At 38.6% G+C, this 19,283-nt stretch overlaps 1 protein-coding gene across 3 annotated transcripts in view; it reads right to left on the bottom strand.

Annotated features, from left to right (window-relative positions):
• The window catches only part of EYA4 (EYA transcriptional coactivator and phosphatase 4), a 49,280-nt gene that overhangs the window by 17,139 nt on the left and 12,858 nt on the right, over nucleotides 1–19,283 (bottom strand). Inside the window, exons 4-9 of one of the 3 annotated variants that reach the window (XM_054399227.1) lie at nucleotides 17,741–17,886; nucleotides 17,449–17,592; nucleotides 16,404–16,483; nucleotides 15,840–16,020; nucleotides 8,066–8,202; nucleotides 6,388–6,471 (exon numbers count right to left, since the gene is read on the bottom strand). In XM_054399227.1, coding sequence (XP_054255202.1) covers nucleotides 6,388–6,471; nucleotides 8,066–8,202; nucleotides 15,840–16,020; nucleotides 16,404–16,483; nucleotides 17,449–17,592; nucleotides 17,741–17,886 — 772 coding nt within the window. The remainder of the gene's footprint in view (nucleotides 1–6,387; nucleotides 6,472–8,065; nucleotides 8,203–15,839; nucleotides 16,021–16,403; nucleotides 16,484–17,448; nucleotides 17,593–17,740; nucleotides 17,887–19,283) is intronic. The other 2 variants (XM_054399228.1, XM_054399229.1) reach the window with 2 other exon arrangements.

Genomic DNA, 19,283 nt, shown 5'->3' with positions numbered 1-19,283 from the left:
TTTTATGATTTTCTTATTAGTAGTATTTTGGTAACCAACTATGCCTGACTTTTATTGCTCTTAAAATGAGATTTCCTACATTCCTGTTTCGACAAAGGCATGTGTAGGATATTGCTAGGTACTATATGTAAAATAAAGCAAAGGGAATTCATTTCAGCTTAGCATGAAATCAATCTGGGATCTCTCCATAACAACTTCTGCTAAGAAGAGTCACTGGAATTGAATTCTTGAGACGTGAACAATTCTTCCTTTAATAAATTGGCCAAAACCTGCACTGCAACTGTTTAACAAGAATTAAACATCACATTCCAGCTTCTGCCATGTTAAGTTCATCCCTTCGCATACAAAAATAGACTGAGAAAGCAGATTTGTTAGGGTCTTGTGGTTTTATAACGTTTGCAAGATGTGGAAGAACATCCCAATCAGTGTTTCACTCTTTGAACTTGAAGCAGAACTTGCAGACTGACTCAAGTGTCATAAAGAACTGAGTGTTGAAAATAAAGCACGAAACATGCAGCTGATACGGATTTGAGCACAGCAGACTGAGAAACGGAGTAAGAGGCAGACTGAACTTCTGCCAAAACAGTTATTTTGTGCTGCACTGCACAAGCACACACAGAAGAGGAAACAATAATTAAAAAAAAAGATCCTTAAAGTTTTCCCTAGATCATTTGCAAAAGAAAGAACTCTTTGGCATGATTTTAGCCAGATATCATTAGCATGCAAAAGAATCAGCACCTCTGTATACCAAAATACAAATTGCTTTAGTTACATTAGTATGAAAGCACTAAGCTGGAGCCAGACTGTCTGTCTGTGGACTTCTGTACTAGACTGGTCCATCCACTGGAATGCCTCCTGGGAGACTACATAAAAATATCCTGGGAGAACCAATAGTTAAATGTTTTGACCAAGACAAAAGTGACTGGAATAAAACCCCAAAAGCTCAGTGTCCATTAGTGGAGGACACCTATTTAGTATGTCTCAGAGGGTCAGGTTTCAGCGTAAGATGTTCAAAATAATTCAATTTCTTGGAAACAAACACACCAAACTGGTTTGTGTAAAAATTCAGGAAAAAAAAGATATATAGACTGTCACATAGATTCATTGTGACAGGAATTTGTATGCATGAAGCCTTAAAAATAAGCAGGAAAACAAGTAAAATATAGGAACAATATTGTAAAAATGGATATTCAGTGGGTAACTATCCTGAACAGACTTGTAACAAAATCAACCTCTGGGAAAATGCAAAAGTTAGTTACCAATATTTTTAGCTTAAAGACATTTCCCTACATTATGTAGGAATCTCAAATGTAGCTCTTTCTCTCTCATAGGGCAGACTTGTTCCCAGGAGAGCTACATGTGGGTGGCAATGGAGGAAGAGAATACTTCTCTTCTTAACTGCATCTGGTGGCTGATGAAGGAAAACTCACACACTCCATAGGAAGTTTCTGTTCCAGAGTCTCTAGAAGGAGGTAGGAAAGTGGAGACAGAGGTCTCGAACAGTGGAGTGGATGGAGAGGATAACTGGGGGTCATGAGAGATACACTGTTAATACAGGCAGATAAAAACACATTTATGAGTGAACTTGGGAATGCCCTCATGGGTACTAATGGTGACAAAGTTCTTCTGTTTAATGACTAGAAAAGCAGAGAGTGAGCAACAACAAGCTTCAGTCCTATCCAGAGAAGAGTGCATGCTTAGTGTGGCCTACACTACAACTTTCTGTCATTGGCAATGATAGCAAAATGTCCAAATGTGATCATTAAGTGTGGGTTTGTTTTTACTTTTGCATTTGGAAATCAGAGTCCCCCATTTCTAAGGTCACAAAGGACTTTTTTTTTTTTTTTAACCAGTGTACCTTGAGTCACACCATTTATTTGGGCATCCTTGCCCTCTGGATTGACCTGGGAGAAATGGACAAAATATAAATTGCTTTGAGGTAAACAAAACTCCAGCTTATAATCAGTCTTAAAGAAGCAAGAATAACTGGAATGCAATGGAACAAATAATACACACTGTTCACAGGGAATAAGAATGTACCTCATAAACTTTTAACAGATGATGACATCTCCTAACACATGTCCTGTCACATCAACAAATCCTCACTTAAGAGCTCAGCGCTGTAGAAAACTGTATCTGCCAACTGGTGCTCAGCTGCAAAAACCATCACCAGCCACACAAGTCATAAAATAACAGCTCGAATGCCAATGTTCATAATTTGCTACTGCAGTAAATAATTAAAAATAGAAATGTACTAGTTTTACAAAGTACGAAGCAGACAAGCAGATGAGCTGAACAGTGAGAGGTACTCTGACTACTGAGAGGCAGCACAGTTTCTCTGAAACCTAACAGAGGTCTATTGTAGTTTTTTTATTCTCTTTTTATGTTAGCTCTGACCAGCCCAATAAAACAACCACTACACCAAAACTCAGACAGAAACACCCACAGGTATAAAACAGCAAACCACAAAATATTCCCCTGGATGAGTTTTGTATTTTAAATATCAAAGTGATTCACTGACCAACCTTTGGCCAAATCTCTTCCACTTGAGTGCAAAGCTATGCTCTGCTGGTGCCCAAATGGGAAGCTGCAATTCACTCTGTGCTTTTAATGAGATGTTCAGAGTTGCATCTAACAAGTGACATCTTTCAGCATGTTTAGTTTAGTTTCTAACATGGCTATCATAACATCCCTATATTATTCTAATATCAGATACTTAGTACACCATCCAAAGTATGTACCAAGGAGAGTGTCTGTTCTCAACCTCAGAAATCCTCAGGCAAAAGTCAGAAATCTGTTTTGTTGACAAATACATGACCTGAAATATTTCTACTGAATCCAGGCCTTCCCACATAATCTCTGACAACAAATGCCCCTGTTGTCTATGGGGATGTGGGTTTTGCTTTCCTTTTCCTGTTCTGCTCCAATCCCTTGTTAAACTGTAGACATTTTTTGAAAGAGAAATTGTTTGTCTCCTGGTTTGCCTCAAGCTTTCTTGTGCTCATACATTTGTTCCCCAACCTGGCCATAACAGAACGATGGCCACCTCCACATGCTGCATCTCTTCTCCCTGTGCAGCCTGGATTGCAAGAGAGCAGAGAGACTGAAAAATTAACTTATCAATGTTTCATTTTTACTCTGTTTTTCAAGAAATAGCATAAAGAACTAGTGGAAAAGGGAACTGAAAGTTTACATGTCGAGAAGTAGATGTGAAATAACTGAAAGTGAATCTCCTTCACTGTTTGTATATTCACACTACCTCTAAGCACAGCATCTCACTCCTTGAAAATATTAAATGAGCACACTTGGTATAAGAACATGCCTTCCCTTAAAGCAATGTTCACATTGTAGACTTACTAATGTCACTTAGAATATTTAAATATGGAGAAGGGGAAACATCTGCTTTTCCTGTAATTTTTTTTTGCATGCTTGATTTATACAAATGGGCTCACAAAATACATGTGAAAGAACATAGTATGCACAGCTGTGCATCTGCATAACATGTTTGTTTCTTTTTTAAACCATTGCAATGAAATAATTTAGTGTCAGAATTATTTTACACTATTTATTCAGGGTGAAGCACAATTTTATACAACCTTTCCAGTATAAACAGATCTCTCAATACTTTTGAAATACCCATGTGCTCACAAGATTTCCACTGAGCACCTCACATCACAGAGTGTTTGCTCTCATAGAGACCCAATTCTCATAACAATCCAGACTTTAGTGTGGATTAAATACTTGTTTACAGATGGAAATCATATGCAGAAAAGATAAGGGCCACATCTCCTAGAGAGGTTATGCACCAGACACTGAGGTCCAGCTGTACTTAGGAACTTAGGAACTCAGACACATTCCATCTGAAGTTTAGGCACACTTCAACGACATGCAAAACTTAAAGCCTACTCATGATAAGCTCTACCTGTATTCTCTTTCCTACTGCTCCTGCCACCTTTCAGTCAATAAAATACATATTTGAGTTTCATAGGCAATTAACCTTACAATGAGTTCTTCATAAATATGGCAAAGATAGTCACTGCAGGAAGGAAAAAGTCTACTACTTTTATTTTAGTCTCTGGAAACAAATGCATTTCCCTTCTTGTGTGGTTACCATCTATTAGTACCAAAATAAACCAAAAAAGAATTATACTTAAGAATTTCTCTCCTTTTGCTTTATAGTTCATGACATTTGTTGACTGATGCTGATCTTAGTAGCATAGTTACATTAATTTCACTGTGCTTGAGATACTCTTGATTTACACAAGCCAGCTTTCTCTGCTGTCTGTTCTACTGGGTGTTTATATCCCATTGCTGTTTCTAAGGACTCTGCATGGAGTCTTAAAGAACAATAGTACTGGGATTTAAAAAATCCCTACTCAAAACAAAGCAAGAAACCAGGACAAATTAATTTCTGTTTCTGTCTCTAAGGCAGTTTTCAAAGTTAACCACAGAAGTTTGTGAGCTGTAAAATGTGTTCTGATGGTAAAACTCTGCATTAAAGTTGACTTAGACTTTAGTCATATATTATGTGAGATAGTGCAGGAGATGTAAACATCTTAAGAGCACAATCCAAAAGGCATGAAATGAATGACTGCCCTGCAGGGGCAATCCAGCAATTTCTATGGCACTCCATGGGCTACACTCAAAAGTGACAGAAATGTTCATGTTCAGTTACGTTTCCCTCCTGTTTGGATAACTGCAAGTTAAGAATGATTCTGACAGTTGTTGTTACAGTGTTTTAAAAAACAGTTGTTAGAGTGTTTTAAAAAACAGTAGAGAGGAGCTTTTGACAGAGTGCTGAAAACTGCACTGACTTGGCACTGTGAGGCTGCAAAACAAGCCAGGCTGTTTTTCAGAAGACATGCATAACTATACTTAGTGTTCAAATAATTCAGATTTCTGTCTGGGCAGATGAGTTTTCCTATTAGGTCTCTCTTTTAATAGTTATAAACAGCTGTCCCAAAACACAGAGGACTGGCCCATCTGTGGTTATAATCTACAGGTTCTGGCTTTGGGCATTTCTAGCCTACTGGTTGGGGAAGTGGGCATGGAGAATAGGTCTGTAATGCATTGGTTTTCATATCCTTTTCTTTAGCCCTTGATTCTGGATGGGATAACGAGGTAAGAAACTTATGGTAAACAAGCCCTTCATCTGACATAGTATGGCCATGGTTACATTCTTAAAAAGAAATAGCTTTGTATTAATTTGAATGGCACAACCCCTAGAAAACCTGCACCCCAGTATGGCCATAGCAACATTCTCCCCACCTAGTTTTTCCCTTTCCATACATTTGCCCTAATTTTTTGTTTTATTCAGGCCTTTATCCCTGACAGAAGCCCACTCCTGCTGCTACACAGTGGTCTTCCCACTAGTCTCTTCTGCTTTTGCTTGAGGACTTCCTGGGCTCTGACCACCTGTCCAATCAGGCTTGCTGCTGACTCACCCAGGGAGCTCCTGCTCCTCCAGGCTGCAGCTGCTTCTCTTCCTCCCTGCTGGCAAAGAGCTCTACAGAAAGAGACCTCGGAATGCTGGTGGACAGCAAGTTCTCCAAGGAATAACAATGTGCCCTCGTGGCCAAGAAAACAAATGGTATCCTGGGATGCATCAAGAAGGGTGTGTCCAGCAGGGCTAGGGAAGTTCTTCTACCCCTCTACTCTGCCCTGGTGAGACCACACCTGCAATACTGTGTCCAGTTTTGGGCTTCCCAGTTCAAGAAAGACACAGAACTGCTGGAGAGAAACCAACGGAGAGCCACAAGGACGATTACAGGGACTTGAGCATCTTCCCTATGAACAAAGACTGAGATCCCTGGGGCTGTTTAGTCTGGAGAAGAGAAGACTGAGAGGGGATCTCATCAATGTCTATAAATACCTGAAGGGTGGTGTCAAGTGGAGGGGGCCAGGCTCTTTTTGGTGGTGCACAGGAAGAAGACAAGGTACAAAGGGTTCAAACTTGAATATTGAAGATTTCACCTCAACCTGAGGAGAAACTTTACAGTGAGGGTGACAGAGCACTGGAACCGGCTCCCCAGGGGGTTGTGGAGTCTCCTTCTCTGCATACCTTCAAAACCCACCTGGATTCATTCCTGTGCAGACTACCCTAAGTGATCCTGATTTGGCAGGGGGGTTGGACCCCATGATCTCTGGAGGTCCCTTCCAACCTCTAACACACTGTGATCTGCTTCAGCCCTGCCACATTTATTGTGCTTTGGGTCTGTGCCTCATTTCTCCACTTGACTTTTTCACATTAACCCTCTGAAAAGGAGGTTTAATGTACACTTTCCTTCTAACTTCATCCAAGCCATGATGAACATGTGAGAAACACATAAAAGTGCAGGCAAGACAGCTCTCCTACAGTGAAGTGACACACAATTCACAGTCACATACCTTGCCATACTTCTGTGCATAGGATCCTGTAAGCAGCGAATGAAAAACTATGATTGTTTCATCCAAATCCCAAACAAATACACGCTGGAAACAGAAGTGGGGATAATATTATTAAACAAATAACATCAAAGCCCAACCAATATCCCACCCAGGGGGTCCAAAAAGTCAATTGAGTCCTCAAGTTCAATCAAGCAGTTGACTGAAAAGTTTTTCTCTGATAAACAGCAAGAAAAACGTGTCATGAATGGTAAAAAGTCAGAAGGAGAGTAACTTCTGAGCTCTTCAACAGGAAAACTGTATAACACAGATTTCAGAAGTGTGATGGGGGGCAAACCTAATTGTTAACTTAAGGATAAACAGTAATCTTAGATACTTCTCTGCACATCTTACTGATTCAAGGTTCCTCTTTATTTCTACTGTATAGCTAAAATTACATCTTGAGCAAAACTGCTATATGCTATATATAATGTCATTCAGCATTTAGAGAATATATATAAAAATAAAGGAAACTATATATCAGTAAGGGGTTCATTTTCACTGGGAAACTATAAAAGAAAGACAAAACCTGAGGCGTAAGAAGTTAGACTTTTTCACTGGAAAAGTTAAATCATTTGAAAAGCCAAAAATTTGGCAGTTTCTGTATAAAACAATATCATCTTGTGCCTAGCACTGCAGGCCACTCTTCTACACCAGGAGTGGCTGTGTGGCTGGCCAAGTCCCAGCAACAGTCTTGTCTTCTGCTGTTCTTGGAGCTGGTCAGTGAAGGCAAAGCAGTGGGGCTGGCTAAGGCTGCTCACTCCCAGTGCTGGTCTGGTAGCAGCAGGGGACACACTGTACTGGGGAGCAGCACATTACCCTGATGCCAGAGCTAGAGTGTTTCACAGACGCACAGGCACTCTGCTTCCCCCTCCTCCTGTCACTGAAAGGCACTTACAACACAGGAGTAATAAGACTATAATTACTCCATTGCTAAGAGGTCATCTGTGTTTTAAATCGTCACCCCATATATTAGGCAGATATATTTCTTCACTAAGGCACTGATCTTGCACATACTTAAGTACAACCATAACTCCACTGATGTAATCTGCCTCATTGAAAACCACTGACATTCCCTACAAGCACAAGGGCAAACCTGTGCATTAAGTATTTGAAAGCCTGTGTCCAAATGATCCTGCATATTTACACCACATCCACAAATACATGGAATTAAGCTGAGAAATGTATCTGAGATTTCCTATTAAAAAAGCAGCTAAAAGAAAGTGTGACAAATTGAATATAGGAGTATTTTACACCACATTCATAAATACATGGAATTAAGCTGAGAATGTATCTGATATTTCCTATTTAAAAAGTAGCTAAAAGAAAATGTGACAAATTAAATACAGGAGTCTCACAATTTTCTGGTTCTACTGCGTGAGAATCTGAAAGACACAAACTAATACAGGTTTAAAAAAAAAAAGTGCAGGGCTGAATCACATTTACTTTTTTGCCTAACTTTGTCATGAAGAACAGTCATATCTCATTGTACCTGCATGTTAAAATGACAACTGCTAGTGAGACTTGAGTCCATGATGTTTTCTAAAATGCCTTAAACTGTTACCACAACTGTAGGTTTCAGAATTTGCTTTTCATCAGAAGAAACCTCCATGTTAGCATTCATCAGTTACTGCAAGCATACCTCCAAGTCACTGTCCGGAGGGGGTGATGGATTATTCTTCCTCCCTCTACCCCGAGACTTTGACCCAGAACTCCTGCATGTTCTCTCATCAAGATCTTTGATTGGTGTGGAGGGGCTCTGCACTGTGTCAAACTCCCCTGTAAAGTCAACCATTCATGGCATAATTATTATTGAACTTTGAAACAACACATTTTTCCTCTAATAGCTAGGCAAATATTTATGTAAACACGACCACAAGATGCACCTAAAAGAGTTCTGTGAAAATGAGTGATAACATGATTTGTCTTAGGTAAATGGAACTTGCAAATGCCATAGGCACTTTTGGCTTTACCAACACACATTATAAAATTTAGCAGAATAAGAGAAAGATTAAAAAGACATATATGCATGTGTAGGCATGAACAGAAATACATGTGAGCTTTTGCAAAATGTTGACAGATCCAACAGAGATGCATTTTAAAAGTCCCACTAATGACTTTTCAAAACACAAAGTGCGTTTTAGTTAAAGTAGTTCATTTCTCATGTTTGGACTTCAACTAGATGTATTTCCAAACCTGTATTACTTTTACCAGAACATGCTTTGTCATATTCCCACTCACCAGAAGAGCCAGTCAGCTTCCTGCTCTTTAGCAGAGTTACCTCTTTTTTATTTTTTACCTTAACTCTCTGCCCATAAACTGGTAGAAGTTGTAATATCAAATGCAATATTCCTGTTAGCTACCAGAAAGAGAGTGAAGTCATACTGTATTCTCATCATCTTTCTCTAAGTATCACCTATCTCCTGCTGTCAGACAGAGGATGCACTAGATGGACCTTCGATCTTACTTTGTGTAGTTGTTCTTTTTAACACTTAGGCCTATCCTTGACTTAGCCATTTAATATGCTTCACCTCTGCTGGTAACAAGGGGCTTTAGAGATGATTATAAAGCAGGAGGTATGTAAGAGACTGCAGAAAGAATGGCATGGAACTTCACCTTACAAAGTACTTTTATGCTGCAGCTCAGTAAATGGAAAATATTCTGTTCGTAACACAGGACCTTCATCATCTGTTCAAAGCTGCTAGAAATAAATGCTGTTTGGTGATGTTCTTGAGTACCAAATGACATAAATCTTCCTTCACCATCTCTCCTATTAAGGATCTTATTTTTCTCCATTAAAGAAGGAAGGGTACAGCTTAGATCTGACATCTGCTGCAGCATTTGATTCAAGAGAGTGTGTCCTTACACTGTAATTGTGCATTTTGGAGCCACTCTGGCAATATTTGTTGAAAGTGCTCATGACAGCAAATCTGCAGAATTCATTACGATTTGGTACAAGGACTTCCCAAGAGTCAACGATCATGCATCTGATTTTGAGCTCGAATTTGAACATTATCCATTATCCATTTTTCCAAGGGAGCATGACTAAGGTCACCAAAGGACATCAGGCAACAGAAAAAGTTTCCATCAGATCAAGGAGAGTAATTTTTTCTGCTCCACTCTGAACTTGAAAGATCATGTCTGGAAAAACACTGAGTTTGAGTCCCAAAAGACAAGAGAGAAAGATTGAGAAACTGGAGACAGTTCAGGTGAGGTGGACCAAGTCAGTCAAGGGACTGAGCACATTTGGAGGAAGGACTGAATGACTCTCTACAGAGGTACAGAGAAAGGACAAGAAGCAACAGAAAACACAAGAAGGGATATTCCTGTTAGATACAAGACAAAAATCCTTCACTGTTAGAGTGGTCAGGCCCTGAGACAGGAGCCCAAAGAGGCTGTATGTTCTCTAGCCTTGGAGATACTCAAAGCTTTATTGGACACAGCCCTGAGTAACATATCACTCAATCACAGAATTACAAAGTTGTCAGGGTTGGAAGGGACCTCAAAGATCATCCAGTTCCAACCAAAGATCTTCCAGTTCCAGTCCCCCCTGCCATGGGCAGGGACACCTCACATTAGATCACCTCACACATAACCTAACTTGGCTTGTCCATGAGCCAGTGGACCGAAAGGTCTCCATAGGTCTCTTTCAACATGAATGACTGAATGTTTTTTTCCCTCAGTCATACACCTCATTCTCCCTTCACAAAAAAGAATTAAAAAGTTGCAGTTTAGCAGACACTAAGGAGAAAAAATAGACTGCAGGCTCAATTAAGACCCTGTGCATAATGTGACACAAGAGTTAAATTCTTAATCTCTTCCATCATTTATTTATACCTTACAGTGAGCCACATACAGAAGATTATTAAAATAAATACACTGGGAAGACATATTTATGTATCTTGACTGGAAAATGACTGTTGTATTTCTTGGAAGAATAAGATTTAAGTCCATAATGTCACATTCCTGAATGGGAGCTCTGGATGTTGGGAGGAAAAAAATTCAAGATCCAAGGAAAAGAGAACAAGGAAGTCAGTTGCTGAGGCTTTTGGTTAGGACATTTGCCTGGAGAACATAGGTTCTTGGTTCCAATGCCATCTCCAGGGGATACCTGTCTATCTGACATATATAAAGATATGTTCATGACCAAAAATCCACATTCCTGTACCCTCACGTGGAAGGTGATGAAAGAGGAGGAAATAAAATCAGTCTCTCACTTCCTGGGAAAGTACACAAATTATTCTGCTATCACATAAAGGAAGATATTGGCACTTTTTTCTTGAACTAGGTGATGACTAGTTCAACGTCACAAACCCAACGTGTTCCTTTGCTTATACAGAACAAAGACAAACTTTCAGGCAGCATCTAAGAAGAGATTTTCAAAACTGCAGTTTTAGAATTTATTCCAGACAGCCTTTCAGGTAGGCCCATCCTGATTTGGATAAAGATCATCTGCATTCTGTAGTAATTTCTCGTCAGCTAAAATTCCCACTTGCCCAGAATGAGCAGCAATAATACTATCTAATGAATAACATTCCCATGCTGTTTTTACTTTGTCCCTACAGAACACAGAGTGAGTTCTTGTTGACTAATCATTTCTATTCCCAGCATGGTGTTGATGTCAGTAAGGACACTGCAGGCACTGGAGCGATCAATAGAGTCACATTATCTTAGTTCTTTCTCCATTACAAAAGCAGTAACATATACTTTTGTAAATGTATAAATGTAGAAAAAGATGCTTCATAAACAGAATTCTCATGCAGAAAAAAACCTACACTGACTTCCAAAGAAGTTCTGAGTACTCAAGAGTTCTGTACGAAATTACAATTTCCTAGATTTTTCTGACAGAGTGGACAGAATATCCCAAAACAAAACCCCAGAGATGAAAAAGGAAAACTGAAATAAGTGAAGATGAAGGTTTACATTCTCACCACAAAGGTCTTTACATTTACAATGTTTCAACATCTTACAACAAAATCAAGAGTTAAATCTACAGGAATGTATTAAAACATCTGTTCTCAATGACTGTGTTTAATCTACCAAAATTAAAATATATATAAAAAATGCCTGTTCTAAATCCTTTCTGAAAGTATCCAACAACTGAAGTAAATAACTTCAATTTTCATTTAGCATTAGCCATTACCAGTTGCCCCAGGCTTCTGCTTGGGTCAATGCTGTACATGATTGCGTAATTATCCATTAATCAGTGCTGCAACTAATCATTGTACCTTCTAAGTTCCAGATATTTAAAGCCAACTTTATTTCATTACACTAATCTCTAAATCAGAATGAGCAGCTGTCTCTTACTTGAACGCAAGGTATGCATCTATTTTGGAACTGCAGAAGTCAGTAGTGCATGTTTTTTTAACAACTGTAGGCTTAATTGCTTGATTTGCTTTTTACCAACAGCAGGCTAAAGGAGCAACTGCATTTTCTTAGCCTCCCTTTGCTTTAGGTCATTAGGTCAATGCTGATAAAAGGAAAACTTAATAAAAATTCAGCCATGTAACAGAAGAATGTGAGAAAATTTAGTACCAAAGAGTACTGAAAACCTTACTCTTGTGAAGACTTCCTACTCCAGCTCATATAAGACAGTAATTTTTATTGCAATGTTTCAAATTTTTAGCTTCTCCAATATTCAACACATGCCTAATAAATATACTTCATAGCTTTCTCCCACTGGAACTATAAGCAGCATTAGAAATACAATAAAGCAAGAGGAAAATGTTAAAACCAGAACATGGCATGACCACTTTATCACAGATGCTGGTATACATGCTCATACACTGGTTCATGCCCATCATGAAGCTTTCCATGCCATGGAGACCTTGCAGCAGTTCCACTTAGAGGCCAGGGAGTTTCAGCGCTGCCATTACAAAAGGTGGTCTTTCATGTTCTGGTAATCAGAACACTGCCTCCCACCTGTAGTTTGAGGATAAAATCGACTCTTCCCTGTTAAAACATAGTTGTGCCACTTAACAGGGAGTTTGTATATAGACCTTTGCACTGTCTTTGTCTGTCTTTGCTGCAAGCCAATAATGCAATTGGAGCAAATATCCTACAGCATCACCTCACCTAACTCCAGACATATGAAAGTTTTTGATTAGGAACACAGGAACATAGGAAGGACACAGGAAGCTTTTATCCTGGCTCCCTACAGAACTGTTTCTTCTGCTAGATTTTTTTCCACCCTAGATTAAATGTACCCATGTACTCATCAAATATTCTCAAAAGTACTCATGTCCTGAGTCAGAATCCCTTAAGGATTCTTCTGTCTTATCCCAATATGGCACTACAAAGTGCCCCTGGAGATACCCATTTGTCTCTGGTAACGAGTGCATTTTGAAAAATCTTGATGTAGGGTCAGCAAAATACAAACAGAAGCCCATGGGAAGGAGTTGAGCCTTACACGGATGTGGGACAAATAAACTTCTGAGCTTCTCCACACTCTCCTTATGGATTTACTTTTGTTACATATTCTTAGCAGAAAGAGCAGCCAGATGGTGGCCTCAACGTTACAAACCTTTTTTTCATGGCATGTAATATGATATTGCTTGTTACAAGTAGCAGAAAGAGTAAAGTCTATTTCAGTTTTAATCTCATTTTCTTTACTTGGTCAACAAATAAAATTGTAACTGATATTAATTCCTCATCTAATAGGGCTTTATTACGAAAACAAGAAGTCCTGTATATGTGGAAAGTACGAGAGGCTTCAATTAGTTATTTGAATTATTAGCTAGCAGATGGCAGAAAATTGCCTTGCTGTGTTTAATCTTATAGGTTTTAGTTGGAATAAGTCTCAAGGACCAAGCAATAAAGGCCTGTTAGCAAGTGAACGCGGTGAGCGCTGAAGCTCTGCGGTATAATCTGCTGTATCTGAAGTGATCCCCAAGGCACTGCGCCTCACTGATGGAAATTTATTTTTACAGTGACACAAAAGGACACAGGCATGTCACGTATTTGCACAGTGGGTGTTGCACTCTCACCATTGGGTCCCATGATCAGTGCAACACTGCACAGAAATAAGGAACGTGTGGGCAGATTCGTAAGTTCAGATGCACAACCCACTTAACAGGCAACAGTTCATATGCTTAAAAACCCACAGGAAAGAACAATCCCTGAAGCTTTCATAGACTTTCAGCATGTTCAAGCTATACAAAATTCCTTTCTTTTATCAATGCTATTCAATATTAAGGCAATTTTCAATGTATAGTAAATATATACAGCATTTCTAGGAAACACAAGGGACAGACAATATGAAAAATGCTGTCTGATTTTCTCAAACAAAAATATGGAAAAATAACAAAGGAACAAAGAGAAGCACACAGAACATGCACAGTTATCAAAGTATCAGCTGTAAATACTCTTCAAACTTTACATTTTAAAAAATGTTTCATGTATGATTTGTGTCTGTTACAAATGGCCTGCAGCTGTTGAAATTTCACTTGATTTCAAGTTACCTCTTAGCAGATTTTTTTTCCTTACATTTGCACAAGGAAAAATTGCACCTCGAGCAATTAAAATTCCAACAGTTTTAGTAAATTTAACTTCACATGAAGTGCAGGGCCTTGTTTATACTTTTCTACACAGTATTACTTTTCTTTTGCACAAATTCATTATCATAATGCATTAGTTTATTCTGCTTTTCAGTGAGATATTGCAGTTGCTGGGATGAGAATCACAAGTTTTATGCAATGGGTAGAGTGTGTGATTAAAGCCTATTTCCTCCCTATTCAGAGCCTAACCCAAAATGTAGTTTTATAGTCTTTTAAGAAATGCTTACAGTCTGTGTGTAAGGCAGACACTACCCACGCTGCCAGTGTCCCTGGAAGAGATTAGTCTAGCAACACTGAGCTAGCAGCTGATAAACTCTCCCATAGATGCTATGCACAGCCTTAGAAGGCTGCTTAGCTTATGAACATATGACATAATACAGAGCTAGATCTTTAACAGCTTCCTGTAAAATGGAAACAACACAGGAAATTGAGCATGAAAAACAGGCTCTGTTCACCCAGTAAAAACACCACACTCATCTGACAGTGGCTGCAAATTCCTAAACTATCCCACCAAGGTCCTCACAGATCTGCACTATAGTATGCATAATTTCAAATACATAGTTTTGGCTTTTCTTATTTCAGTCCCATTTATATTAAATGGGGGGAAATAAATTGGCGAAATGTTCAGGCAATCTAACATTAAAAAAAAATCAATTAATATTTGGGTTTGCAGAACATGCAAAAGGCAGCAGGTAAATAACTGTGAATTGAGTTATAACGATAATGAGAAAAACAGAATAGCTGCCATTAGCCAGCAGCATTATCCCTTAAGAACAGAGCTGTGCAATCAAATGCTGTGTTGTGGTGGGTGTGCACAAGGGGGCACAGTTGGGCAGGCTAATGGTATCCCCTGATGTCTCCTGAGAGCCACCCTTCTGCAAATTCAGCTACCTCAATGCTCTTTCATTAAACAGACTTGTGCAAATAACCCACCAATTGCTCTGTTCTTAGTTACCTCATTAGTGAATTAGCAAGGACGACTTTCACACATTTGAATAAAGCTCATGTTCAGCTGTTCACTCTAGAGAGGAGAGGGCTCTGAGGAGACCTTTTTGTGGCCTTCCGGTATCTTAAGGGGGCACAAGAAAGCTGGGAAGGGACTTTTTAGGGTGTCAGGTAGTGATAGGACTAGGGGGAATGGAGTGAAACTAGAAACAGGAAGATTCAGATTGGACGTTAGGAAGAAGTTCTTCACTATGAGGGTGGTGAGACACTGGAGCAGGTTGTCCAGGGAGGTGGCAGAAGCCCCATCCCTGGAGGTTTCTAAGGCCAGGCTGGATGTGGCTCTGAGCAACCTGATCTAGTGTGAGGTGTCCCTGCCCATGGCAGAGGGGTTGGAACTAGATGATCCTTGAGGTCCCTTCCAACCCTGACAATTCTATGATTTTATGTACCCTTGCTAGCATGATAGGGACAATATTAAATGAAAAGTGTCTTGATTTACATTCTTAACAGCAATATTTCGGAACATCTAGGTGGGTACATGAATGTTCCACTATCAGTAACAGGAGAGCTCATTGCATTTTTATTACAAAATTAACGAAAGGTTTGTCAGTATACAGGTTGTGGGGGTTTTTTTGGAACTAACAGATCCCTACCAGACTGTTGTAACATGTTTTAGGCCCTCTTCCCCAGGCAGCCACCTCAGTCTGCAAAAAGTTTTATTTAACTAGTAAACAAACTAGACAGGTTTGTTTAAAAAAACAAAAACCAACAAAACAAAACAAACTTGGTTTTGGTTGGTGTGTGCGATAAAGTTTTCTGAAAAGCAAGAGTTTAAAATGTCAATGTTCAAGGCAGGTAGATGTGAAAATCTTGTCTTTAAACAAGCACGGAATAAAATACAGAAAATGTTTTCACCTGAATGTAGATCTGTACCTGGTTGACTAGTCAGTCCAGAGAGAGAATCCTGTAACTGGTAGGTTGATGATGATGAAGTGCCATCAGCCGTGTTGTTTGAGGTCATATATGCACCATATGTTGATGCTGAGTAATACTGTGCATATTGATTTTGGCCAAAAGCTGTGTATGAGGGATAATCCTAAAACAGTAAATGCAGCAGAATACTTAGTTAGGTAGAGTAAGGAGTGATTTTTCCCACTATGTGTGCATATGACCTTTGCAGGAGTCTTGGGGAATTAGTAAATATTTATTTTTTTTAAATTTAAGGGCATTTAACCCTTTGGGTTTTTTTAATTTAAGGATACTTACTAAAAGACTACAGGGAGGCTGCTGGTGTATTTAAGTGCCAAAAGATGTAGCTAGGCTTTCAGTGGGATTTTGATTGCTTTCCACAGAAAATAACAGTTACCTGCAGTGAGTCTAATTCAATACAACAGATCTAAATTTAACTAACATGCCATCACCCAAGTTATATATACAAATCCTCTTGTAACTGACAAATAAAAATGTTAATATGCATACCTGTTGAGAACTACTGAAGTTTGTAGAATTTGAAACAGAATTGTTTGCATAAATAGTGGATGATGGTGTAAAACTAGAACCTAAAATTAAAGAACACAATTAACTGTGAGAACTTGCTTGTCAGTCGAAATAAAACTCTACACATAGTACTCTGTGTTAAGGTACAGAGCAGTCAGGAAAACAAACAATTTTTATTTTCTTTTTAACCAATAAAATATTACAGTGAAAGCTTAAAAAAATTAAATGCTACTTCCACAGATAGATGCATGCATTCCTCTTCATGCCATGCAAGGATGTTGTTGGCAGTAGGCCACTGCCCTGATTGAGAAGGCATTTTTCAGTTCATCGCAGTGTCTCAAACCCTTCTCAAATATTGTTTTCCTCTTTTACCTTCATTTCTAAGTTTAATGGTTTACAAAAAAAAAAAAAAATTCAAGGAATACTTTAAGGATCCAGGTGTTTTTAATAGTTCTATAATGATGAGGTGTGTCCTTCTTTTCAATATATCAGGTGATTCATAGTGTAATAAGTAATATTTAAAAGATTAATCATTGTATGAAAAGCTTAAAATAAAACATAAATTAAGCTATTGATGTTCAAAGGTTAATAAGTGAATTAATAAGTGAATTAAAAATTGAATAATAAAGAATATATATGAATTAAGGAGAAATTCTAACAAATTATGTTAATCCAAAGACAAGTATCAAACAATGTCATACTCAGAAACATGGGAACACAAGGAAGAGTGACTTCTGTACACTAATAAATACAACAAATGCTTCAAGTCCTGCCATGCAATTTACCCTATAAAAAAAATCAAGGTGCAAATAAGCACTACATTGCATGACAGATCACCAAAATAAATAGATACATGCATATTTGTACTGGAAAAATACTCAGGTTTAAATATTAGAGATAAAAGTAGCTTCCAATGACAAGCATACTTGCCAGAGTTCACAAAATATGAATGGAAAAATGTAAGATAACTATGAGGGAAGAGGGGGCTGTCATCAGTAATGGGATGAGCCCAGACATTGCTACTCACCTGGCATTTGGTAAGAGTAGGGTGTTTGGCCTGGCTGTGGGGTGGAAAACCCTGGGCTGTAACTGAGGCACCCACTCTGCAATGGTGATTGGGTCTGCGAGAGCCCACTTTCTGTCTTGATGCCTGGCAACATTACACCCAAATCTGTATAAGAAATTAATTTTCAACTGATTCTTTAAAATATTTTCTTGCATTTGGGAAACCAAAATTAAAAAGAAAGCAGAGAAAACATTCAAGGCATCATTGCTCTTAGTTCTACGTAAGGAGAGGTAATAAGAAAGAGGTCAGATACCGTAAGTGGGTAAGCTGTAGGGCTGTCCTGTCTGGGAGTAGGCTGTATAGACCGCTGGTTGCTGCATTCCTGAATACTGGGCTTGTCCGGCATAGGCAGACATTGTTTGAGCTGCTGGTGTAGAAAGAATGTGTGGATAGGGCCTAAATATCAGGAAAAATAGCATTACTGTGGCAACAAATACTTTGTATGTTGATTCAAGCAATAAAATAAAGAAAAAAGGTTTCAAGATGTCCAAAGGCAGTTCATTATTCTGCCAACTGTTCCTCTTCTGGGATTTAGTCCATCCCCCACTGAAGTAAGCTGAAAACCACTCTGGCTCACATTCCCCAGGGCATGGTGAATATTTTGTGCTGTTCCATCACTACAATTTAATTCTCAAGATACCGTGTCCAGGTCTAGGTGGACTATGGTACTGCTTTATGGCTTGCATTTTCATATGCAATATGAATTTTGAACCCTTTCAGCCAAGAACAGCATAGTTAAATCAGAAAAGACCCCGTGATTTTTTAATTGAGTGGAGGGAAACTTGGACTAGAAGAATTAAAGGAAATACAGAGGTGAACATTAAAGCTCCCACATTCTGTCCTCTGTGTACAGTTCTGCTTCAACAGACATCTAGCCTTTGGCTTCAACAAGAGATGGATCATGGCCATTGAGAGAAGCATGAAAAACATTCACAGCAATACTTTGGTAACCAGACAGGCTTTAAACATTTGGAAAATATGGGCTAGGGAAATAGAATGGAAATAAAAGTTGTCTTTTACTTATTAATACTGGGGTTTTATAGAGAGATTGAATAAAATCAAGTTTTAAATTTTTGCCCTCCAGAGTAGCAAAAACATACAGAGAAACATTTGTCTTGGATTGTTTTGTAAGTCAAATAAGACTTTATGGAGCAGGAGTTGAATAAACACACTCTGCAGAATTACACTAATGGAAACCTGGCCATTAAAAGCCAGGAGTAAATTTCAGATTCTTCTTTATTATTATTATTATTTATTATTATTTCTCTAATCAGTACAGTTGGCAGCAGTTACTATCAGAAAAGAATTAATTAATTTTGAGGCCAACAAATCATAACAGCAGATTAAAAATTCCATTTATTCTTGTAATATATTTGGACAAAAGTAACTGACATAGTTTACCAAAATCAGGTTTAGGTGAAATGGGGGCTATTAGTTCAGGCACCTACCTTCTGAATCAATAAATATTGGCTACCATGATATGAATGAAAATTAAAGAAATTTGAAAACACCTAATCAGCTACAGTTTCAAAGTTTTCTCTTTATCAGAGGTACACAGGTAGCTGTACCAAATACACAGAAACAAAGAGATGGCATAAATACAAAGAAATAAAGAGATGGCATACTGGAATCAAGAACCCTTGTGCACAACACTGAACATAGGACAAGCAAACTGCTAGGCTGCCAACTGCAGCATTTTCATATAACACCTTCAGTGCATTTTCCTAAAATTCCCACTCCTGGCTTCACGTGAGTGCCCCCCAAAAAATGAGATTAAAATCTAGCCCGATTTATTT

This window comes from Indicator indicator, chromosome 2, assembly GCF_027791375.1.
Source record: "Indicator indicator isolate 239-I01 chromosome 2, UM_Iind_1.1, whole genome shotgun sequence".
NCBI lineage: Eukaryota > Metazoa > Chordata > Aves > Piciformes > Indicatoridae > Indicator > Indicator indicator.
The sequence above is the reverse complement of the archived record's forward strand: the minus strand, read 5'-3'. Positions and strand labels throughout refer to the sequence as shown.